This window comes from Nylanderia fulva, unplaced genomic scaffold (genome assembly GCF_048542155.1).
Source record: "Nylanderia fulva isolate GAGA-0341 unplaced genomic scaffold, ASM4854215v1 Scaffold11, whole genome shotgun sequence".
NCBI classification, from domain to species: domain Eukaryota; kingdom Metazoa; phylum Arthropoda; class Insecta; order Hymenoptera; family Formicidae; genus Nylanderia; species Nylanderia fulva.
This window is the reverse complement of record NW_028189302.1, coordinates 3533941-3560178: the sequence shown is the minus strand read 5'-3', so window position 1 is coordinate 3560178 and position 26238 is coordinate 3533941. Positions and strand designations below refer to the sequence as shown.

Sequence of the window (26238 nt, the reverse complement as noted above, 5' to 3'; positions counted from 1 at the left end):
TTAGAACTTTTATACCTTTATACAAAAATTTATTTTCACTGATAATATAAATTATTATATAATCAAGGATTTTTTCTCTTTTTTGTAAATGTTTCAAATTTAAAAATAAAATTCATAACTCTGTATTTTTAAATTTAATTTAATAAACTATATTTGATAAATTAACACTAAGAAATTAAAATGCTTCTCGCTGTGAGAAAAACATATCAAGGCAATTAAAAGTCAAATGCGAATGCGTAAGATTAAATTTTTTTATACTATAGGTTGTGCACAGAACACAAATTTTATTTGATCCAATATATCAAATGCTCATATAATCTCGAGTTTGAGATTTAATTTAAATATCATTCGTGTCTTCTTTAAAGAAGCGTAGGATTAAAAAAATATCAAGACCAAAAAATCATTAAATCGCGAATCAAATCCGAATCTTCCATTTGCCGAACCCCTATTCTTACCACTGAAAATTATTGGAATCTACATAAATATATCGATAAAGAAATAAATTTTTCAATTAATGCGTTCAATTGATTTTCCCTATTTTTACTTCATCTCTTTCCCTATTCTTCAACTTTCTCCGACTATTGTTCTTATGTATCTCTTTCTTTTTTCCCTCCCATGCTCTCTATATATCTTCTCAGTCTCTCCTATCTCTCATCTTCTTTTCGCTCCTCTTTCCTGCTTTCGTATCTATCCTCTTCTGTTCCTTCGTCCTCGCCCCATACCCTCTCGCGACTCTCCATCTCTCTTCCGTCATTCCACTGCCCTTCCTCGTTCCTCCATTCTCTCCTTTGTCTTTCTCGCCGCTTCTCTTTCTGACTCTCTCACTCTCCGACCCCTCTCTCCCTTGGCCATCTTCTCATTTCATTGAGAACGTCTGGTATGCGGGGGCTTTTTATACAGGAATGGAGCCTCCGCCGCCTAATGGCCGGCAAGGAGCAACCCGGGCGGCTACCCGTAAGGACTTTCGTGAGCGCAAGGGGCCATGTCGGGCTGTGTGTGTATGGCCTTCAACTTGCAACCAAGAGACTGAACGCATGCACGAACCCGCTATCGAGAAGGAAACGAGTGCAATGTTCCCACAGAAATATTGTCAAGGTTCATCGTTTCGATTCATTGATATCGCGATCTCCGTTAACTTAGTACTTACCCTCGCACGTATAATAAAATTCGGATATATGACATAATTAAGTGATAATTTAGGTATCTCGAAAATTTGTTTCTTTAATCCTCTTACAAACTATTTCATGAAATAAAAAATATTATTTAATTTTTTGAGAATTTTTTCGTCATGCATATTTCGAATTTCCGGATATGTATGTAGTGATTATATCTATAAGAATAAGGAGTGCAGAACATTTAATTACTGCATTTATTGTAAATTCGAATTTTTATATTCTATATCTAAAATAGCTATAATAATATTTGTAAATTCAATCCAAACTTAAGATTTTGAAATAAAAAATTGTAATTTATAGCACTCATAGTATGATGCTATAACGGTGGAAAATAGAAATTGGTTTGGAAAACATAAATATCACATATATTTAATTTATATAAAGTTAATGTTCAAAATAATCCTTTCAAAAAATAATTATCAAATGTAATTAAATTGGTTTTCATTCATATCTTCAATAATATTTAATAAAGGAAATTATAGTATATGTGAAGCTAACGTATCATTTCGTGATAAATAGTTGAGAATTTTGCGTGAAGTTAGCATATTAATTTGTTTAAACTATTAAGAACTATTGATATTAAAACCACAAGTCTTTTAATTATTTACGAATTTCTATTAAATGAGACGCTTCACACACCCCTATTACAACATAGAAATGATATAAAACAAGCAATTTCTCACTCACCGATAGATGTAATAACTGAATTGTAGTACAACAGCACATTGATCTGGAAACAAAATATTCAAATTATGTATAAGTTATATGTAAGTGTATACAGGATGTATTTTGAAAGTCTATAGAAATCGAATATTTCATAATAAAGCAAATTTAGAAAAAAATTTATTATTTTGTATACCTCGTAGTTGCTCAGCTATCGCCCGATGCCTCCCAGGGCCTCCTCCTCCTCTTGGTCCTTCGTAGCACACATGACACTCGCGAATACACGAATAATTACGATCGCCCGACACTTTACACGGCACTCCCGACGCGCGACACTATGCGGCACTCCCAACACGACGCGCAAATCGCACTGCTACCTGTAACATACAAAATACATACATATATTAGAATAATCTTATTACAACGTACACAATAATTAATATAATAAATATCAATAATTAATGACAGATACATCCACGGATCGCAACATTCGCGCGCGTGAAAACAGATTTAAGTTGGGTTAGATTGACTGTGGGCAAGAGATTTGATCATATCGAATTTCTCGCGAAATATGCGATTCAAACAATTATGACTACATATGCACGTTGAAATTATGATGTGCAATTGATAAATATTACAATACAAAGGTTAGAAACGATTGCGCTTACTAATTAATTACAGTGGGATGCAGCTCGAACTGCCTGGTACTTGCGGTCTTTCGGTACTGACTGAAGTTATTCGCTATTCTACAAACATTGGCAACTTCATTCTAAAGACGCGCGCGATATTATACATGACTTAATATAATATTAATAATTAGATTTCGGTTTATATGCAAATTGCATATTTGTTATTCTTGCATATTCTACAAGAACATTAATAATGTGAATAAATTATAATTTTTTAAATTATAATAAACATTAATTAGTTAAAACTATTATAATTTTTTCACATTATCAATGCTGTCGTAGAATGTGCAAAAAGTAATAAATATGCAATTTACATATAATCCAAAGTCTATTAATAATTAATTAAAACTCGAAAGATTCGTACGAAAAGATAATGGCTTTAGAATAAGATTTTCGAAAATCGACTGACGTTTCATCTTAAAATCTATAGCTATATGCAAGTTACATATATAATTATTATTTATTGATTATACATTTTATTAAATGTTCCAAATATATTTAAAAATAAGATCTCTGAAATATATGCATTATATTACATCATAACAACAAAGTAAAGCATTATGATAAGCGATGATAAATAACAATTAATTTTAAATAATTAACAAAATTATAAATTATTCACCTCGTGATTACTCTGTTGTCACCTCCCCGAATCTTCTTCTCCTCGATTGTTTATCTTTTATGGCACACTCACTTGCAAAAATACGATTAATTACGATCGCGTGTGCACTAATTATTAGTCATGCAATAGATTTTGCGATAGATTTCACGCGAATAATAACAGTGCAGCTGTATATATAAACAACAATACATATATATGAGCCCCAAACGCTATGTGATAGTTATCATTGTCCCGAAATATTTAATGTATATTAAAAATTATTATAATATATATAATATTTCTGCTGTTTGAATTTCAAATTAGCTATTAACAAACTTTATTAATGTATCATATCTTTTTCAAAATAAATCATCAATCGCGGGAGCTAATTAATCACGCGAAGTAATTTCCAATTATTCGTAAAATATAATTCGAGTTAATATCTCCTTTGTAGTACTTATCGCGATCGTATTTCGAAAGCTAATATGATGACATACAGAGCACGCGATACTTTAGACTCGTTCGGATCTCGCCGCATGAATGACAACAAGACTACCGCACGTAAACAGCTCAACACATGTGTCGCACCGTACCGCGATTATTGTTCGTACGCGTTATACCGCGTACTCTGTTATTATTCGCTTTCTCGTATTCTCCGATCCTTATAAAATCTATCGCAAAATCTGTGCGAGTCTGACAATTATAGTGTGCACGCAATCGTAATTAATTTTTATGATTGTCGTGTGAGTGCCATAAAAAATCAGTAAAACACAAACAAAAGGGAAGGAGAAGCGACTTGAAAAAATATCAAACGACAGCAAAGTACCCGTGGGAAATTTGTTAATTTAATATTTGCTATTTAAAATTAATTGTTCGCTTATCATTATAATAACGATTTTACATCGTGTAATAATAATAAATATAAATTATAGATGCCTACGGTGACTATATTTTCTGAGAGAAGATAAAGGAACAATTCCCTGAAAATTTTTGGGCTTTGTTTCAACATGTTTTCAAATCAAGTTTGTAATCAAAGTGGAGATCAATGAACAAAAAAAAATAATTCGGTGACTATCAGAAGTTCTACGTACTCTTTATGTAATTAAAATTGTAATATAAAGAATAAAATTAAAAAAATAAAGGACAAAATTAAGTTTTGAAAAATCTAAACTACTACTTGAAATAAAAGACTGTCCTCTAAAATAAAGGACAAATGGTCACCGTACATATGCCCTAAAATTTGCGAAATAAAGTATTATGTGCAAAATTAATTATTGATTAATTTCGTTAATTAATTTGTTTTATTAATTTTGTTATTGAGTTAATAAAACATTTTGTTGTTTCTATCCATAACAAAAATATATTTAAAACATTTTAGAAGATCATTATCAAATAAAAAAATTAAACAGTTCAATAACAGGATCGTTGCATTAAATTCTCCAATTTAATGGAGTATAATCTATAAACCAAATAAATTGTTCTTAAGGAGCTCAGAGAAATCACTCACTCACTTTCCTTCTTAACGATTTACGCATTATCGATTTCTCACGAGCGAATACTAAAAGGTAAGACACGGAGAAAGATGCCGATGCGCCGTGCAGGATTTTCGCACGAGGATTCCGCGACGCCGAGACGAGACGCGACACGACACGTAATGCCGATTGCACATGCACCGCGGTTGCAAATCACGGTCCACGTGTAAAATGCACCGCGCTGCGCGGTGCGTTTCTAATTGCGGCAAGCCTTTTTCACAAAGAAAGCGAACAAGAAATAACAGACAATTTTCATGAAGGACAGATATTCAGCAGATTTTTTTTTCGGACACAGTAAAGTGGATTTAAAAAACGTTTGACAGAAAATCGTTATAATTAAAAATTTATTAACTTCCAGAAAGGGAATTTTTTTAAATTACATGGAATAAAAATGTAGCTACATATGTCTAACAATTAACAAGCTAAAAGTTTCGAAGCATTATTACGTAAGTTCAAATTTTTTCAAGTTCAATCTCTATTATTTCGTATACACAGAAAATTTTCTCTTAGAATTTATCCTAAAAATCATGGTAATCCTGGGACAATATGATATTGGAAGAATTTTATAAGAGTTATTCTGATTAGTATTTACCACAATAAAAATAGGGTAAATTCTAAGAGAAAATTCTCTCGGTGTATAAAAAAAAAAATTGCAAATTCCTAATTATATCACCGTCTTCAATATTTCGTACATCTAACTTTAAATCGAGAGAAAGAGGATGGTAAGGCAAATTTAAATTTCCCTTTCTCCCTATCTTCGCTACGATCTCGAGATCTCTATAAGTCTTGCAAAGATGAAGTCTTAGTTGCAAATAAGGTTTGTACTTGTAACAAAGACGGCCATTGAGCCAGCGCGGGGAGCTATTAATTGCGATTGCTAAGCAAATCGCGCACCCGAGATGGTGTTCGCCAAACTGTGCACGGTCATTCCTTCTCCTTCTGTCTCCCCTTTCCTCTCTCTCCTCTTCGATATCCGTCTCTCCTCATGTCCTTCGTAACGGGCTGTCCTTCTATCACCGGCAATTCCTTCACGAGCCTCGCCAAAACATCCTGCCTGCACCAACGAACGCCTTTTCCACGTATAAAAGCCTGGACGACGTTGGCCCCTGTACGCGCTCGCGTCCGCGCTTGCACCACACAAAGCCGTGCACCATCGCGCCGTCGCCGGCCGCCGGCTCACATGTAAATCACATGTGCCACACACGAGGCGCGTGGTATTAACCGGTAGAGAGAGAAAGAGAGAGAGAGAGAGAGAACAAACCGACATCGGATCCGGTAGATGCGAGAAGCTCGCATTCCTCGAGGGATGCGAGAGATGCAGTGTTATATAATGGCAACGAATGCGCGCGAACAACGAAAGACGTATTAATTTGACAGCAACCCTTTAAATGTGGCGAAAATTCCAGGAAAAGCAAGCACAGATATTTATTACAGCAAAGAAAAATTGTGCCGCACAATTTATCAATTTGATTTTAACAGAGATTTCTTATCCCTTTTATACTATGTCTTTTCTGATTTTTTTCATTATTGAAGAAAAATAATTAACTTTTCAATTGTGATATTTTAGTATCGTTATCTTTTATTGAATCCCATTTTTTATTGTACACGATAAATGCGTAGAAAGTTCTAATATTAGTCAAAAAGCAATATGTTAAAACTAGATAATTTAGGATTTGAAAAATTAGCGATAATTGCTCATAAATAATATTCACAACAGAAATACAAGAAATATGAGTAATTCCATTGATTGACACACTGCGAGTGAAAGGTTAATTGCACAAGTGGTATTTAAATATCATTGACATATATCTATATATATATATATATATTTATTGACTAGAAAATCATAATTTTTTATTTAATTAATAAAATTTAAAAAATTATCTTCTATATATTCTTTTTTATTATAAGTAAATAAAATAAAAATGCAGATATAGAATATGTATATACATAATCGCAAAAAATTTGAAACGCTGATAATAAACGCGTTAACTTAACAAGATTCTCATAGCTAAAAAATGTAAACGAAGAAGAAGAGAGGAAGAGACAAATGTTGTCACCAATGTGATACTAGCACGCCAGACAGATTGAGTGAAGCAGAATGCATACCAATTACAAAGATGCGTCTGTTGTAAATTGATGAGGAAGAACAACGGTTGCGCGGGACAATGCGTCTACATTTTATATGAATCTGCGAATGTCTAATATAAACTATAGAAATCTATCGAGAAAAAAAGAATAACGTACAACAAATTTCTCTCAAAATAATTTTTTTTTAAATTTTAAAATCAATTCGCAATAATTTTTGCAATATTAATCACAAGCGCCAATAATTCTACGAATATCAAATTCGATTCTTATACTTCTTATTTCATTATAATTTTTATTATAATTTTAATTAATATTATATATTATATATTAATATATATATTAATATTATATATTATATAATTAATATTATATAATTTTCATTATATTTTTTATTATAATTTTAAAACAATACTATTTTGTTTGATAATGCAAGGTGTTCAAATAGAAAAGTGCAACCAATTTTCTCTTGACTCATAAAATAGATTGAATAAATTTTGAATAAATAATAAACTGCATATAAATATAATTCTTCATATCGTGATAACCTTCGAATACGTGGGCGTGGGAAACGGCCTGATAAGTGCACGACTTTTCGTGTGATTACCTTGGACCGCGAGTGTACCGTTCGAGGTTGTCTGGCCAGCGTAGGCGTGCAGTACCGTTTATGGCATCCTCCCTTTATTACAACAACCATTTGTTACTTCATTTAATCGTGTTGATATTATAGCACTCCTTTATTGTTTTTTCGTCACATTCTAGCAACCGCGCTCTAACGACTTTTTTATAAATATTCTAAATATATGTTTACGTTGCTGCAATGGCTGTATTTGATGCACCGATCTTATTATCAAGTGACATTAACAAAAGCAAGAATAATTTAACCTGAACAAGTATCTTAAAACACAGCTCTCGAACGAGGATAATAAAAAATAAATAAATAATTCTTTTTTGAGAAACAAATTAACAAAGTATTTTTAATATTTAATTCTGAAAAATATATCTAAAAGATTTTCATCCTCGCTTTGAAATCCTACATTAATTTTCAGAGACATGTATCTATTTCCAATTTATATTAAAAGTACACTTTAGTAAAGGCTTATTACTTGCAAAAATATAAATCCGCAATATTTGCATCTCGCGAGTTCAGAAAATAGAAGTTCCATCGCGGCGAGAGGCGATTCTTCCATAAGAAAAAAATCGCAACATTCATTCACTCATTCATCCTCGCAAAATTTAATTCACGAAAGTCACTATGTATCCAACACTCGATCGAATCATTCACAAACATTCGCGGTTCATTGGCAAGCACGAACTCGTGTGTTTGTTGATTGCGAGAGACTTATACGATCGAGAAAGAATACAGGGTTCTTTCGCGGTGCGCGGGCGCAAAAGATATGGTACGTGTATGTTCGATTAGCCAGGCTCCTTTTGTCGTATCCTGTGCAGTAATCATGTACCATTACCATCATACACTACCACCATCGCGTACTGTCATTCACAAATCGAGAGAGATCAGACCACGCCGATCTCTGTGCAAAGTATCCCAGACAGAGTCACGTCGTCATCCGGTTATGCTGTGTGCGATACACTCGCGTATCACGTTTTATTTATAGCCGACGACATGCCGTCTTAACAATTATTCCCTTCAGATCATTTTCAAAAAAGTGCATGTTTGTTTTTTTTAATCTGTCAAATTTTTAATTAATACCGCAGAAACAGCGAATAACTTATGTTGTAAAATATTATTAGAAATTTATTTTCCTCTGTCTGTCTCTATAATTCTAATTTAAATTATTCTCAGTCTCTAAATATATTTTTGAGACAGATTTATCGATCTTTTTGTTGTCAAATTTTAAATAAAATGAACAAAAATATATGGAATAAATTTTAATAGTCCCTTTAATTTTTTGAAGAATGATAATGATGAACTTTTTAATCTGCGAAAAGACACGATGTCTGAGACGATTTTGTACATCAGTTTTACTTTGAGAGAGCCAAGGTCGACCTAAATCATTTTCATTATTATTATATGGCATAAGGGTACGAAATAATCATTCTGCCCTGGAGCGTCGCACGATAGGTTCAGTTCGAAATTTCGCTCAGCAAAATTTCATGTTTCGCACATCTCTGGCGCAACGGTGCATATTTACGATTCGACATCGCTAAACACTCCCCTTGTTTATTTTTACAGTCATTTCTCTGCGTATATACCGTCGCCGAACGCGCGAGTATGCCGACTTGCATGAAATTTCCAGCGAAGACAGTGGACGAGTGTTGTTGCGACTTCAAAGTGTGTATGTACAATACTTGACGAAGTAAAATGCACAATGATGGCCCGGACAATCTTGCGCGATATTTTATTTTATTATCTCGCGAATATTTTTTAATGAGACAGATTTATCGATTTTTTCTTATCAAATCTTAAATAAAATAAATAAAAAATGCATTGCACATATTTTATATAAAATACATTGAAAAATTATTCTATATCTTAATATTTTCAGTTTCGATATAATAATTCAGAATAAATAGCATGCAGATTAATTCGGATTTTAAATTTTAAAAAATCTAATAAATTTCTAATTTACTGTCACAATAATGATGAAAGTTTTGTCATACAAATAATAAGGAAGGATATATGTATAAATGGAGGGTGACAAACACGCTTGTAACAATCATCTATCCGTGACAGAGTAATGTAGAGCATTTGCACATTTTTGTGCAGCTCAATGAATAAATCCCTTAAATAATTTTCTGGAAATAGTCGAAGGAAGAAATATTGTTATAAGACGGCGTATCGCCGACTAAATAAATAAAGCATGATACTCTCTCACGCGCCGCGTATCGCACACAGCATAACCGGATGGCGACGTGACTCTGTCTGGGATACTTTGCAACAGCGATCGGCGTAGTCTGATCTCTCTCTCTTTCTCGACTTGTGAATGACAGCTCGCGATGGTGGTAGTGTGTAGCTGTGATGGTGCATGATTACTGCACAGGATACGACAAAGGAGCTGGCTAATCGAACACACGTGCCGTATCTTTTGCGCCTGCGTACCGAGAAGTCTGTATTTTTTTCGATCGCGCGAGTCTCTCGCTTTTTAAGTAAAAAAACAATAGTAGTAAAAAAAGAGATTCAATTATATTAATAATTATAAATTTAAAGTAGAGAAAATTCAATATCGTCGATTTTAATAGCGAATTCGATTGGATGCACTAGTGCGCACTGAGTGCACATAAAGATTATTGCACACAATTATACAATGACATAAGTAATTGAAAAATTAAAATAATTAACGGTAAGAGCTACTATTATTCATATTGAACAACAATAATAATAGCTCTTACTATTAATTATTTTCCTTTTTTAATTACTTGTGTCATTGTGAACTTGTGTGTGATAAACCTTTATATGCACTCAGTGCATATTAGTGCATCCAATCGAATTCGCTATAAGATACACATCACATTTAATTAAAGTGACATGGATTTTTGACACTCGTCAAAAAATTCCTGCAAATTTTGCGCTAATGATAACAATTCGAAAGCAGATACGTCAGTTTTTCAAGCAACGGGGATGTATGGTTTGCTTAAAAATTATAAGGAAGTATCGGCACGACTAACATCGCTACAGAACGCTCGCGTTTGCGCTCGCGCAGATAATGCCGCTTTTTCGCGCGGCTTTTTGCCAAAAGGATGCCTCGCCCGGTCGGGGATCAATCTTGTCCGCGGCGAGCTCAATAATCCCTTTCGGACGCTGCTACAATGTTAGCGATTTAATGGGGGTTCATTGTACCCGAATACCCGCGCCTCCCATAGTGGTCGTTAATCAACAACGGGGAGGCTGGAGAATTTTGGAACACAACGTCAAGGTGTCATGGAAATTAAATATTTAATTTTATAAAAATCATAATTTAATATAATTTATCCTTTACTTATAATTAGTTTTATGTTAAATCTATTGCATTTCAAAAGCTTAATTCACTACAATTTTTCAATTCTTTGTACTTTTATCAAAAATGATTTACCATGCTTTCTGATATTTCATTAAAAAGAAGAATATATTATAATATTATATTTGTTTTAATATATAAAATGATCTATTAAACGCTTGTCACAATTAACTGACAATTGATACAATAAGTATAATAACCATTTTGTCTTTTTAATGAATGAATTCTGCATCTTTATTACAATTTCCAACCAAGGATCATACCTCGGCATATTCGATAATTATTCGGTCCTTCGTTGCAGCTTATGAGCGGACCAGAGTGGAAACTGGACCCGTTGCATTTAAAGAGCTCGGGACCAAAAGGATCAATTTAGAAATCAGTCGTGGCCAGTCTGGTTAAACCGGTCGCCCCCTGTCCTGGTCGCAAATCCTGAATCGCTAGGAAAAAATTCGCCGCGAAAGCCGCTAAGACTAAACCGCTTGACGCGCTGCTAGCGATAACATGATTCTCGAGTTTCCGGTAATCGCAAAAGCGATTAGGACAAACGTGTCATGACCTCTTGGGCAAATGCATCCCCGCGATATCTCGCGTGTTTCACACTAAGTTACAACTTGCTGTTGATTTCCCGTTACTCATTTTTCATTCGCTGCTTTTCATCGGGTCCTTATCGCGCAATTAAAGGACTTACGTGTCAGTTTCAATGGTTTATTAGTAAAAATCATTAAGATTTCACGATGCTGTAATAAAATGTTCGAAGATTCGAAATCTTTTCAATACAAACATTGAGATCTGATTATTTCATAAATTCTGTTAAGGGGGAATCTCTTTTGTAATAAATGACACTAATAAAAATATGAAAAAAATACTTGGCAAAAGAAAATGAAAAAGTTAAAGTATATTAAAAAAAAATAAAAACCATTAATATCTCTCTCTCAAAAGAAGAGGATATTTCGTATCCTCGTAAAAATAAGATGATATATTTTCGAAAACTCGATAGGACAGCAATATCAATATACTGCTCTTGGCATTAAGTATTTTTGAACGGACGAAACGATATCGGACGTCCGACATTAAGTGAGTAATGGTATTGATAAGTGCCACGAACGCGACGAAGGGTTCTTCGGGTTATCGATCGATACGTCGCAAGGTCGCCGCGTCGACAATTAATTTAATGCGAAATCGTTCCGTCCGGATGTGCCCCGAATGCAACGACCAGCGTTTCGGTGCGGCACGATACATCCACCGCGCTGCACCGATGCATCCGCAGGAATCCGCCGATGCGAGGGGCACGCGATCTTCGGATCCGTCGTGTGCACACTTCGGAATTCTGAAGGGCGTCCGAGACCGCGGATCCGAGGAAAAAGGAATCGCCATGAAAAATCCCGTCCTGTTTCATTTTCAGCGCGAGCGGAAAGTGCGCCCAAAAGAATTTAAAACTTCGAAAGTATTCGAAAAAAAGAATAACTATCATCTCGATTTGCAACGATATATGAATATCTGAGAGAAACATTTATATATATTTGTGTGTTTTTAGAATTATAATATATAATTATTTTATTATATATTTTTTTAAATTTAGATAAATAATTTTATAATATGTTATATTATGATAAAAATTTTTAAATATATTTTCTACAAATTAGCTATTACATTGTCGAAGTTAATTAAGAAAAAGGTATTTATAATAATTTTTTTATTTTTATTATTTTTAGGATAAATATTTTGTATTCCGATTTTTAAATATCGATTCAACAATATAAGATAATTTCTAGAAAATATATTCCAAAAAGTTTTATAGTTTCGAATACCAGTATTTTTCTTTTGTAAATTCAAAGCTCATGCAAAAATCTAATAAGAGATACAGTCATATTTTTTTCGTTATTTCCGTCTCTTTATTCTTTGCTGCGGTATTTCTCGGATTTCTTTCGATCGCATGTCGAACTTCTCGACGAGCCCGTTTATGCGAAGTTCGGTTCGCAATGGTTCGTATCCATTCATTTCGCCGATATTTTGCTTGGGGTAGAGAACGCGAAGGTGGAGAGGAATCCGATAATCTCTTTAGCAGGGTGTCACGTAGGTGCTGCAGTTACGCAGCAAGTTTTTTCGTTTATCACGTACGAATCGGAGGCTTTCTTTCCTTCGAGTCCGACCGTGGGATCAAACAGGATTTCACAGACGAAGTGCGGTAACCGAATACACACCGATCCCGAAATCTCCAAGCCCGTCGAGAGATGTTTTTCTTTTTTTCGAACTCAAGAGAGGAGTATTTTTTCCGATCGATTTATGGAATCCACTTTGCCCGGACAGACTAAGCTAAAACTATTGCTAATCGCATTGTTCAAATATTTGTACTTTCGAGCAAGAGCGTGTGCTTTCAATTCGCGTAATATCCTGATTGTTTTATATCAAACTGGCTTACATTTTATCCTCTGTTAAAAAATTATTTGTAAGGAAATTTTTTAAATTTATATTCTCTAATTATACCCCCACGAGATGATAATCCAAATTATTATTTGGATATAATATAAATAATATAATAGAAAGCGATATTCTCCATTTTTCTTTCCAATTCAGTCTTCGCAATAGAACTATGTTGTCACCGACATGAATGATTTCTCACGCTCGACACGGTGTTTCATAGTGGCCTGTTTCCTTCTCGTCGGTTGCGTACGCAAATAGCGCTATCGCTCCTCGTACTCGGAATGTAAGAACTACATATAGCGTACTACTACGCAAAGGGTGATTGTCACCTGGTCGCTTGAAGCGTCTTATCGCGCGCACGACGCGTTTCCTTTATCGCTCAGGTAGGTAAGACCGAGTGCGCATATCTCATATTACGACCGTACAAACTGATGTTTGTATCATAGTGATGACCAATAATCATAAGTCAGCGATAGCGCGTAAGCAACGAGGGACAGAAGAGAAGGAAATAGGTCGCGTACAGTTACGTTGGACCTTTAAAAACGTGCTAGATCTTTAAAAATATTGACGATAACAATTTAAAAATTTCATTGATATTTTTTAAATGATAGTTAATGATGGAAGGGAGGAAAGGAGACAGAGAGTATAATTTATAAAATTTTTAAAGATTCCTAAAAAAATTCATATTCAAATAGTTTAATTATTAAAATACACCGAGGAAAAAATTGTTAATTTGACTAAACCATTCAACTAAATTATTCTTTTGTCAATTGAACATATCTCAACATATTTAATTAAATCAAATACACGTTTTATTACATTTAATATGTTACATTTAATTTAAATATTTCTATATGTTCAATTAACAAAATAGTATTTAGTTGAATGATTTAATAAAGTTAATATTTTTTTCAGTGTAGTTAATTATTAAATTTTAATTATTATCGTTGTTGCATATTTAAAAAATGTACGGAAAACTGGTAATTTCTTTTTGATCACTGAATGTAAATTAATTTTTACCTTAGTTTATATGTAAATAATATTGTGAGAAGGTTAATATATTATTAAATATCATTCGAAAATTCTTTTTAATCACCTTTGAGGAATTTTTAAAAATTCCATAAATGATGCATATCTCTTATCATTCCCTATCTAACATTATTATTAAATTTTGTAGAACTATAACATTTTTACACAATGTATATTTTCTTTTTCTTTCGTGCAAAGATTATCTAATCTTCAGACTTTCATTCATTAAAAAATTTAATATTTTTTATTTGCCGCAAATCAATCGAGTTAATAACATATATGATACGGTTAATGAAAATGGCTAATTATGATGGCAAGTAATGAGAGCCACTTGCTCGTAAAAGGATTTTTACACGGTGCACGACTCGTTTTGATCCAAGCACACTATGTAAGTATGTAAAGACGGCTATACATTCCCTGAAAACCTTGAATATATTTACCTATGGACCAGGTCACTGTCTCAATACTACTCTCGTCATTCAACTAGAAATTCTCATTCTGTGGGAATCTTCAGGTAGGCACGAGAGGACCTGACTGAAGTGCAACGTGTCTCCGAGATTTTCTTTAAGAATACGGATTTTCGAACGATGCTTGCCGACAATACTCTCAAAGTGCTTGAAAACTTAAGAGACGGACAAATGCGGTTTAAGCTTTAACGGATTTCTAAGAAATTTAGTGCAACAGAGATAAACTCAACAATAGGAGTCGAGTGATAACATCAATCCTTTTCTTGTTAGACATTCTTGTAAGATTTTAATAGATTAATCAAGACAAAAAAAATATTTAGCTGCTAAAAATAGATTATATCGTCTTTATCGCTAAACATAATGTAAAAATTCGTAGATGAATAAAGACAAATAACAATAAAAATGGAGATAGTGAAAGAGGAAGAAGAGGGAGTCACCGCGAAATGGCGGCAATCTCCGATGTCACAGAGAGAAGGTCGTCAGTTATCCCTCTCGAGGAAAAAGAGGAAAGGAGCTCCGGTCGCAGCTCGTGTTTCAGTTTTCGGCTTCCCGAGAAATATTTTATGCGCGCGCGAAGGACCTCCTTATCCCTCGCTCGCTCCTTTCATATCCTCGTTCTTTTTCTCGTCCTTTTTGCCCTATCGACGCAGATTCGACGTATTTTCGGGGGTGGATGCGATGCACACTGTCGTCCGTGAGACCCGAAGGACGAGCTATCCAATGACTGAGAATTCTCAATGCGGTAGGTTTTGACCAGAAAATACTTTCATGCTTATCGACCATGAATTACAAGTGCTTTTAAAAGCATACTTGTGAATTTATTACCGTGAAATTATACCAGGAAAGCAAATTTAAAAAATGAGGAAACGTCCTAGTCGAGAAGTCCAGAAGGAAAGAAATTCTCGTATTTATGTTATATATTTTCTTGGAGGATTTTTCTAATAAAATTATTATTATTATTATTATTATAGATATTGTTAGTCTAAAATATTCCTTTTCTCTTTTTTGTACTGAAATCAAGCTAATTACACTGGGAAGAAAAAACAGTTAATTTTAGTAAATCTTTCAACTAAATATTACTTTGCTAATTAAACATATATAAGTATTTCAATTAAATATAACATTAAATCTAATAAAACGTATATGTGACTTAAATACTAATATAAGCATGTTCAATTAACAAAATAGTAATTTAATTAAAACGTTTAGTCAAGTTAACAATTTTTTTTCAGTGTACAATCACTTAATTGTTATTATATATATATACATATATATATATATATATATATATATATATATTTGTTAGTCTTAAATAGCTTTTCTATTTTTTTTTATACTAGAGACAGTTAATTACAATCGCTTATACACATTCTCTTCAAATGTTTTAATTAATTTATAATTTATTTAACAATTATTTGTATCTAGAGAATATATATGTCAAAGAGAAAATTAGTTTAGAGTCTTCTTATATTTATAGAATATATTTTGTTGAAGAGAATTTTTCTAAACAAAATTGTTATTATGTTTATAAAATTGACGCAAATATATTCCATAAACATAAGAAAATTCTAATTTTAACAAAAATATAAGCTCACAAGTGTTTGCGATATTTATTCTAAAAAAAATCCGTATTTAATATTATATATTTATATTATAAAAATATATTAGATTTTATTAATTTTCTCATTGATGTATATTCTGTGTACATCTTAAACAAATTGCTAAATAATTTCTAAATTAATCAAAAAATCTGAAAAAGATGCAAACAATTACTTAGCTTCACTCCAGAACAAAAAATAGAGAAAGGGTATTTAAGACTGTTAAAAATATATATATATATATATAGGTACATATGTATTTTTCGTTTACACATCCTCTTTAAATTTTTTTATTAATTTAGAAATTATTTAGCAATTTATTTAAGATGTAGAGAACATATGTCAGAGAAAATTATCTAATACATTTCTTAATATAAATCTAAAATATAAATTCTTTCTATTGTGCAATGTGAATACACGAACCTATAGTTTTGTTAAGATTAGAATCTATTGAACTCCGGAATCTGAATTTTTTGTCGTAAAGAAAAGTGCGGTTAATCAAAGACAACCTTCGGACAATACGACGGAGCTCTAAAACTCATGTAAAATCCTAGAAGAACCTGTTCGAGATGTACGGACTATTACGCGTGTTCGTAGACGTGCGTATTCTTCTAATTCCGCGAAGGCTAGTTCGCGATGTTTCCGGATACAATACCTCGCCGAAGCACACAAAGCTCTTGTTTGTCGGCTTTTACGCGCGATCGACTAACCCGAGTCGACGTATATACTCTATCCGAGGTATCCTTGCACCTTGCTGAATAACCTTGCCTTGTACAGGACGTGTATACGAATTGAATTCCGTTCCGCGAAAGGCACCGAGAGATGCTTTCATACACGCTCGTTCCTTCTAGCGTTTCGGAGAGAGGGGGCGGAAAGGTCTCACGCACACATAAATAGCCACATTATATCCGCGGGATATTAAATCTATGTTAGAGAGCCAGAAAAAAATCAAAAAGGAAAGAGAAATAGCGCGAGAAACGTCCGGGTAGGTCTTAAAGAGGATCTCTCGAGATAGAGAATTAATTTTCCAACTATATATATATATATATTTTTTTTTATAATATATATATATATATATTTATAATATATATTTATAATATATATATATGGTCATATATAGAGATGTATAGGACAGATAATGTCAATTTTATCTATTTTGTAATCGGATGGTTTTTTCGAAAAAGTGACGTTGATTTTTCTCAGAAAAACAAAATTGTGCTGCGCTAGATAAATTCGCTCAATTTCCCAATGATCATCGCGCGCCATATTTACTTGTATTATATTATAGATTTCGCCGGAGCCGGGGAGAGAAATCTCACCGCGGAATGATAGCATCCGCTGCAGAATATTAATCAAATGCAGACTAATATTTGCTCAATTCGTCGAAAAATGCTTTTCGCTCGCTTTGCAATACCTTTTGATGTTGAAAATTTTCTATCAACTCACCGTTTCTCCTTAATTATTGTTTTAGCTGCCTGGCTATCGTTGCACTTACCCCCTTTTTCGACCTGCAACAAACAAATACATTTTTAATCGCTGCAAAAGCAGTTTGCGTCTTAAATTCTAGGTTCATATTAACTCACTGCTTGTACTTCAACTTTTGATGCTACGTATGCCTCTTCTGGGTGAATGAATTATCGCATTTACACAACAAAACGAGCTTAAACACGCCGCGAACGTTACACTTGCGTTAAACATTGTGAAGTGAGAGGCGAAGGGGAGAAGGAATGACGTAGGCTCTACGTAGCAACGCTCTTCCATCACAGTGGCGCCATCTGTAGGTGACAGCGCGAAGCTCGAACTGTCGTAACCTTTCGCGTCTCCACTACGGAGCTAACATAACCTAAATTTTTCGATATTGTGGCCTATTCGTTGTGCAAATTAATTTTAAGAATAGAACAAATTTTAATTTACACATATATATAATATACATCGAATTAAAGCCGCAAAATGTCGGAGCGTAAAGTTTTGAACGTAAGTACGAAAGAGACGCAAATAATTATTATTTACGATATGTCTATATTCGTTTGTGCTTTTCGATCAATATTTGTGATTTTGCATTTTAGAAATACTATCCACCGGATTTTGATCCGTCGAAAATCCCACGTATGAAATTGGCGAGAAATCGTCAATACACCGTGCGATTAATGGCGCCATTTAATATGCGATGCAAAACATGCGGTGAATATATCTATAAGGGGAAGAAATTCAATGCTCGTAAAGAGGATGTCGAGAACGATGATTATCTGGGCATACGCATCTACAGGTTCTACATTAAGTGTACTCGCTGTTTACAAGAGATATCCTTCAAGACAGATCCTAAAAACACAGATTACGAGATTGAGGCAGGTGCTACGAGAAATTTTATGGCTCTAAAACTGGCTGAGGAACAAGCACAAAGAGAGGAGGATGAGGAGAAAGAGGAGGAAGCAACCAATCCGATGAAGCTTTTAGAGAAGAGAACTCTCCAGTCTAAACAGGAATTGGAACTGTTAGAATCTTTGGAAGAGTTGAAGGATTTAAACCGCAGGCAACAGACTATAGATTACGATCAAATGTTGGAGCAATATGATACGGAGGCTGCTAGACAGAGGACAGAAAAAGAACAAGAAGAATTGGACGAGCAATATGTTAAATCTATATTTGGTAAAAGGCAATTAACTGGAACTGTTATAGAAGAAATTGAAGAAGTGAAAGAAGAAAAAAGCGTTGAACCTGTTAGAAAAATGTTTAAAACAGATGAGACAAATGATAAAGAAGAGGTGAGTTAATCCTACATTTAATAAAATTATTATTTATCTATTATTACTCTCATCCAGAAAAAAAGCAATGAATAAAGTGGATATTAAATCTAAATATTTGTTGCTTTAACAGGAAAATTCCACGAAATCTACAAAAATGTCATTGTGGTCGGAAAATACAGGATCATCACTTAAGAAGAATTTGATGAAAAAAAGTAATATTGGTATAAAGATAAATGCAAAGTCAACACAAAATAAAACGTCCGAAAGCGTTGATTCGCAATTGGACAAAAAATATAACGCGACGAATACCTCAGACACAACAGATATAGTTTCTAAATCAACTAATGTAAGTAATAGTTTATCACTATTAGGTACATATTCAAGTAGTAGCGATAGTGATTAAAAAAAACAATGTATACACATATATATTATATATGTATATACATTGCATATATATATATATATATATGTACATTACATATAGATTTTTTTCATGTATATATTTTTATTCAACAAAATAAATGTTGTATAAAATAAATGGAATCTATAAATGGCGTATTTATAAATACGTTTAAACATCGTGAAATATAGTTATCACTACAAAATATGTTAATATAATATATAAAATTTAAAATTTCGTAAATAATTTTAAATACGTTCATGTCTATTAGACATGTATATGCACATATAAATAATTTATTAATCTAAAGTGTGACTTACAGATCGATATTTATAGGCTGTGTCGATGATTACAGAGTTTCTTATAGGATGCCAAAAGCTCTAGTCCTAAAACATAAAGAATTAGATTATCAGAAACATAAAAGAAAGTTGGTCTGTTTACAAGGCTAGGCACTCTATAAGAAACTCTGTTGTCGAGTTATACATCCATACAATGTAGCAGCAAGTACCTAGCCTACTAAAACAGACCATATTAATACACTTGAGACGAGAAAAGAATTTTTAAAATTTTATTATGATGAATAAAGTCTGCTCTCTTTCTAAAGTATGTATGTGTGCACGTGCTATATACAGTCACATATTTAGCATTTTATTCCTAGAGGGAGAAAGGAAGGCTAAAACTTTGTGCGAGTTATTAAAAAAATTAAAATTACAACATTAAGCAGCAATGGACTATAGGATTTTGGTTTGCTTAATAACTACTATAGATTAGTTTTTTGCTTAATAAAAGAATGTTCTATAAGTGCGAAAATATTAACAATTTAATCGATTAGGCCTCGTATTAGATTTCGGAATGTTTAACTTCCTCTTCTTCCTAATAAATACTAACTACATGTAATAATTTAAAAAATATCTGTCTTGAGTGCATTAATATGTGATATCTATTTATTTTACTTTTTTAATGTTTAATGATTAATTTATTAAAAATAAAAAATAATGAACATTAGCAAATTTTGATATTAGCATAGTTTATTAGATTAATAAATCAAAAGTTGTCAAAATGTTAATAAAATTTTCAGGATTGAAAAAAGGTAACTATTATATATCATTATCATTTCAAGATATAATTATTATGCAATCTGAAAAACATTGTTCAATTTAAATTAATGCGAGTGTTGCTTAGATGTAAAATGTTTAAATAATTTTAGACATTACTTTGTCTATATATTTTAGACATTACTTTGTCTATATGGTACCCCTCAGCAGAAATTTATACCGTACTTAAGTTAAGTTATGATAAATCATGACACTATGTCATGATAATACTTGAAATTACAACATTGTAGATGTGTTTTGAAAAAATCGTTTCGAGAAATGACTACATGGTCGACAATATTGTTCGCGACGACGATATGACTTTCTATTATGGTTTTTCTTATTATTGCGAATTATAAGAGGATCAACAATCCTGAAAAAGCAATCTGTGTTTTTCTCAAATGAACTATGCACATCATGAAACCTATTTAACCGAATCGTAGGCTCGCCGAAGGCTTCTAAAGCCGAGGATTTCATAAGCCAACCATAGAGAGATTCCTGAATCGGAACTTCATAATCTTTAATGTTACGGATTTCACCTTTAAATTTCTCATTAATTTCGCGTTGACATTGCTCGCAAACAAAAGTCTTTTCCTTATCGGAAGAAACACGCCAATCATTGAGATAACATTTTTCAGATGAAATAAACTGATTTTTTACAGGTGAAATGTGAGGATATCGATTATGCGATAATCTTGATCTTTCGCATGAACACGAATCGATAAAACAAAATGTTGGCATGGATGATTTTAGTAATGGTTGTCTTGACTCGCAAGAAAAATCACGTAATTTATCGTCGATGATGTTTGGCCGCGGCTTATCATCCGAATATTTTCTCATGACATACCGATTGTCTTTATTTTTCTCTCGTAAGCTCATTTCCAGCTGAGCGATGCGATGCTCCAACCGCGTGCGTTGCGCCTGTGCCCGATCCTGCTGATCTTCTAGCAGCTTCACCAGCTTCTCCAGGCGCATCACTTGCATCTGCTTACCCTCTAGCGTAGTATATAGTTCCTGGAGCGCTTCAGTCTTCGCCATTATCTGTTTATTAATCTAAACGAAAAGTTGTCAATGTAATTAAGCTCCCCCAAGGAAAATTAATGTGTCAAATCAGAGAATATAATCAGAAAAGACAAGAAAATATGGATATATTAGAACTTTTATGTGTGGATTAAATATAAATTTAAAAAATTTTACTTAAAAGATTTTAAAAAAATGATAGAATGATGGATAATGTGTCATTCATGTTACTTCATCAATATCTTCGTAGTTTTCATTAGCAAGATTATCCGCCTGCCTTTCCTTGAGGAGGCTCAACAGCTCATCCCTAGCTTTGAGAAATTTGCTTTGCTCCCGCATCACTCGATCGCGTTGCTCCACTTCCAGCTGCTTCTGTGTCAGAGTAGTTTCTAGTTCCTGATTCTGCTGCATAGCCTCTGCTAGACTATTCCGCAAATCGTTGACCTGCTGCTGAAGCTCGAATCCAGTTTTGTCGTTCTCTTTCGACTTTGTGCAAAGATGATGCCGAATTTCGGATAATTGATTCTCTAGTACTTCGTTCCTTTCTTGCCTGCATAATTGAGAAATTCAGAATCTGACTTGCAAATTCAAAAAACATTAAGTTATAAACAAATCTAAGAATGTGAAAAATTATCATATCACAAGGACAATCTAACTTCTGTATAAAATAAAAAATAATTTAATTATACCTATATATATATATATATATATATAGGTATTTTGTAATTTATATATGTTATGTAAGGGAAGCATTAATTATATACTGTATATTTAGCGTATATTAACGGAATAACGCTAGAACTTACGTGAATCTTACGATCTTTTGCAACTGAGCGTGTTCTAACATCAAATTCTGAAGATTATTGGTCTTGGCTACAAGTTCGGCGGCCAGTTTATCCTTCGTTTCGTCTTCGTTATCGCTCTGCGGGTGAATAAAAAAACGAATAATTGAAAAACTAATTTCGTGGACTAGGATTTAGCAGAGGCAAAATTAAAGATGGTCTAATGAGCAAAGAAATCGATGAAAAAGCAAATTGAATAGTTCTTAGTTCTTATATGAGCAGTGATTCTGAAAGTAGTGCAAACTAACAGCCGCCTGATGCATCACAGTGACAATCTCTTGCTTCTCCCTCTCTAATTGCTTGATCTTTTCCCTTTGCTGTTCCAGTTCGGTTCGAGCCGCTGTCAAATCGTTATACAGACAAATTTCGTTCTCCGTGTGATTGTTATCTAAAATACAATCGTGAAATTTTTGATGAATAAATATTATATCTATATTTATATCGTTTGATTTTGTAAATACAAAGATTTCTCGATATTTTGAAATTGCTGAGCTTATCTACCTGCAACAGCCATATTACTGTTCTTTTCACTTGCGAGATCGCAGAGCAGTTGACTTTTCTCTTCAAGTTGTTTGCAGCGTTCTTCAATCTCTGTTAGAGCGCTTTCGGCTTGTTGCCTGTAATGAATTTGATTAAAATTAATTTTAATTACATTTTTAATCAAATCTATTGCAAATTGAGAAGTTTCTTCAGAGAAAGAAAAAACAAGAAATTATTATACATCTACAACATATAAATTTACAAATTATTTTTATTCTATCAAATATTAATTATATAATTATTTTATTTCTTTGAAAATAATATTGAATGTGAAAAAATTATGTTAAAGACGGAACTGTAACTTACCTCTTTTCTCTTTCTTCGTTGATTTCTTCATCGATCGCTTGGAACTTTTCTGATAATGTCTTAATGGTAGCGTTTGCTTCAGTTTCTTTGCAAAACATCTTTTGTTTGAGCCCTAGCAATCTAAAGTAGGTAAAAAACTATAGATTAGAAAAAATCAATTATGCTCTTATTATATAAGCTCTTATTATAAGCAATCTTTTCCAGCTAAAGATATAAATGATTAATGTGTGAATAAAGATATAAGTTATTTTTAATAGAAATCTATAATTTCATTAAAACTGCTTATTTATTTATTTAAATTTATCATTCGACTCGTGTTAGATTTTTTGAAGATAAAGCAAAAAATCACGATAATTCGATAACTAAAATGATAACCTTGACTCGAAAGTGTCACGTTGCTTCTCCATCTTCGCTATGAGATTCTCGCTGCTCTTCATCGCTTTATGCATATCCTTCATCCTCAGTTCCATTGTCTGATCCTTCTGCTTTAATTGAGTATCTAACGACTTTACGTTGTTTTGTAATAGCTGCGATTTCAGCTCCTCGTTAGCCACATGTCCCTCTAGCTCACGAATCTTCGTTCGTGTTTTTTGTATCTGCGACTCCATCATTCGTATCCTTTCCTTGCCTTGATTCGTCTTCTCACGTTCTGCCGTTAGCTCCTCCAAAGCGGCGCTCAGCTGCTCCTGCAAATTCTTGCGATCGACGCGATTGTCATATTTGATGCACAAATTCGAGACTTTCGTCGCAAATTCAGCAATGAAGTCCTTTTGAGCCGTTTTCAGCTCGTTCAATCGCGTTTTCAGCTCATCGTTGCTCTGCGCAAAGTTCACCTGCTGAATCTCTGTTTCCAAGTAATCGATTAAAATCGACATTTTGCCCATCTCGTCCTGCCTGCTCGAGTCTGTCATCCAAGATTTGACTAAAGACGCGAACGATGAACTCCTGTTCAGCGCATGTTGACAGAGCTCTTGAGAGCGATCGCAGAGATCCTGCAACTGATTTTGCAGCAGCGACACGCCGGTCACCATAGACTCGTCCATGCAGATCTGATCCCATTGTTCGCAATCATGCCGAAAATTTGTCTCGATTGGCATCAGCGGGCTTTGTCTAGAACATTCCACTTGAATTGATTTTGGCTCTTCGACCTTGCCGGGGTCCTTGCCGCCGGCCGTGATTATCTTCTCCCGTAGATTCGATATCTCGACGTACAGATCCTGCACCATTTTCTGGAAATGCGTAACAGGAAAGAATTTAATTTTGTTCTCCTTTATTAAAAAATTTACTCAAAGTCTGATATATTAAAAGGAAAAAATTAATTAAGAATTCACAATAATTGAATTGCATCTACAATAATATAGAAGATAAAAGATCTTTTCGTTTAATATATGAAAAGTCGTTTCATACTTGCTTATCGGTGAGGGTTTTTTTTAAATTTGTGTATCGCAGTTTCTTCGAGCTATATTGGATTTCCAGCTGTCGTTTATCCGCGGCAATCGCATTCGTTGGTTTTCTATTAGGCGACAATATATTCAGAGCCTTCATGCTTAGTCGACGAGCGGAGTTATTATTAGAGCTAATTCTGCTAGAATACTCTTCGTACGTTGGCGAGTCGCCCTGCAAAAAAATCAGTGTGAGTTTGATGTGTAGTGTAAAATAAAAAAAATATTGAAAAAATATAAATTATGAATAATTAGTATAAAATAATAATTATTAAATATTAATTGAATAAATAATAAATAATTAACGATTGCAATACGTTGCACTTGAATCAAACGGAGCGTTCTGAGAATAGTGTACAATCTTCCTTTATTAAACTTAACTATTTAGCAACTATTTAGTAAGGTATTGTAATATTAACGTACTTGCATGGCATTTCGCCCGACCTGGGTTGTTGGAATTCTACTCTTGTGAATTTTATTTCCATTAAACGCTGCAGATTTTCTCGAACTACTAGATAACGGGCGATCTTCCCCTTTTTCTATAAAAAATAAATGTGAGTATATAAATAAATATATGTATATATTTCTCTTTACTAAAATATATTAAATATAAAAATATATTAAATATATTGCATAAAATTGTACACTTTAGATGTTGTAAGGTTTGCTTTTCTTAGCATTTTATGTTTTTGCTTTCTTCTTTCTCCATCCTTAAATATATAAGTACATATATAAGTATAAATCAATTTATGTTTATATTATACATATAAGAAATTAAAAGAAGAATATATCTGTAAATGTACTCTGAATGATTCTGTGACAGTTAGCATTATTTCTTTAACCTCCATACAATAATATAATTATTTCAAAATTCTAGAACATTATAAAGTAATATTATTGTCAATTGAAACTAATAATTATTTTTTTAGTAAAATGCTCAGTTAGAATAATTTCAGTATCCAGTTCAGTGCCACAAGATAACAAGAAAAACGTAAAGATACCATAATATGACGTCAATTTTATTCAAAATTCTAGGGTTAAACGTTTTAAAGATATGACGTTCCATTTTATATCGCTGTTGGAAATATGCAATAACAAAAATATAAAAAACATCAAAATTTTCAAGTTTCTATATTATAAATCCGGATGTAACGTATAACCTGAAGGATTTATCGGGGCCGCTTCGCTCAGCATTTTTCGGCCCTTTTTCACGATAATGTGGCGCGATCGGTGACAGCTGGATTTACGAATAGATCTGCAAGATTTTCAAGAGGGCGAGAAAAGTTTCAATTTCGTAGTTTTGTTGATTAGATGGAACGCGAGACGAGCGAGCGTGCTGGCGTTGAGACAGTCGACGACTTTGAGCTGTTTCGAAATTGAGATCAATTTTATATGGAATGTTCGCACGATGACATTTCCAAAATACAGTGTAATAAAATTGATTAAAAATTCTTTAATATACACGCGTTAATTTTAAGAGTAGCGTTTGAAACTTAATATTGCATAATATTTTGCATATGTGATTAAAGTATTATATTTTGATTCAATAGAATTGTGTATAGAATATTTTATCAAATTGTTATCGAAAGATTTCATAAGAACTTTTTACGGTAATTGTCAATAAATATTTC

At 33.1% G+C, this 26238-nt stretch overlaps 2 protein-coding genes across 4 annotated transcripts in view; one reads left to right on the top strand and one right to left on the bottom strand.

The window, feature by feature from the left end:
• The first annotated feature begins 15120 nt into the window (after window positions 1–15120).
• Window positions 15121–20842, top strand: LOC114943142 (splicing factor YJU2). Of its 2 annotated transcripts, XM_029318719.2 has the most exons (4): window positions 15121–15363; window positions 17787–18193; window positions 18286–18981; window positions 19094–20842. In XM_029318719.2, the coding sequence occupies exons 2-4, from the start codon at window positions 18170–18172 to the stop codon at window positions 19364–19366; spliced, it is 993 nt and encodes a 330-aa protein (XP_029174552.2). In that variant the 5' UTR covers window positions 15121–15363; window positions 17787–18169; the 3' UTR covers window positions 19367–20842. The 2 variants fall into 2 exon arrangements, with proteins under 2 accessions (XP_029174552.2, XP_085342582.1); XM_085486456.1 differs by lacking the exon at window positions 15121–15363 and having other exon boundaries at window positions 17774–18193.
• LOC114943156 (uncharacterized) overlaps window positions 20481–26238 on the bottom strand; it is a 36611-nt gene continuing 30853 nt past the window's right edge. For both annotated transcript variants that reach the window (XM_029318735.2, XM_085486439.1), the window contains exons 3-11: window positions 25031–25146; window positions 24573–24782; window positions 23541–24394; window positions 23166–23285; window positions 22821–22936; window positions 22568–22707; window positions 22284–22399; window positions 21709–22027; window positions 20481–21510 (exon numbers count right to left, since the gene is read on the bottom strand). In XM_029318735.2, coding sequence (XP_029174568.2) covers window positions 20695–21510; window positions 21709–22027; window positions 22284–22399; window positions 22568–22707; window positions 22821–22936; window positions 23166–23285; window positions 23541–24394; window positions 24573–24782; window positions 25031–25146 — 2807 coding nt within the window. In that variant the 3' untranslated portion in view covers window positions 20481–20694. The remainder of the gene's footprint in view (window positions 21511–21708; window positions 22028–22283; window positions 22400–22567; window positions 22708–22820; window positions 22937–23165; window positions 23286–23540; window positions 24395–24572; window positions 24783–25030; window positions 25147–26238) is intronic.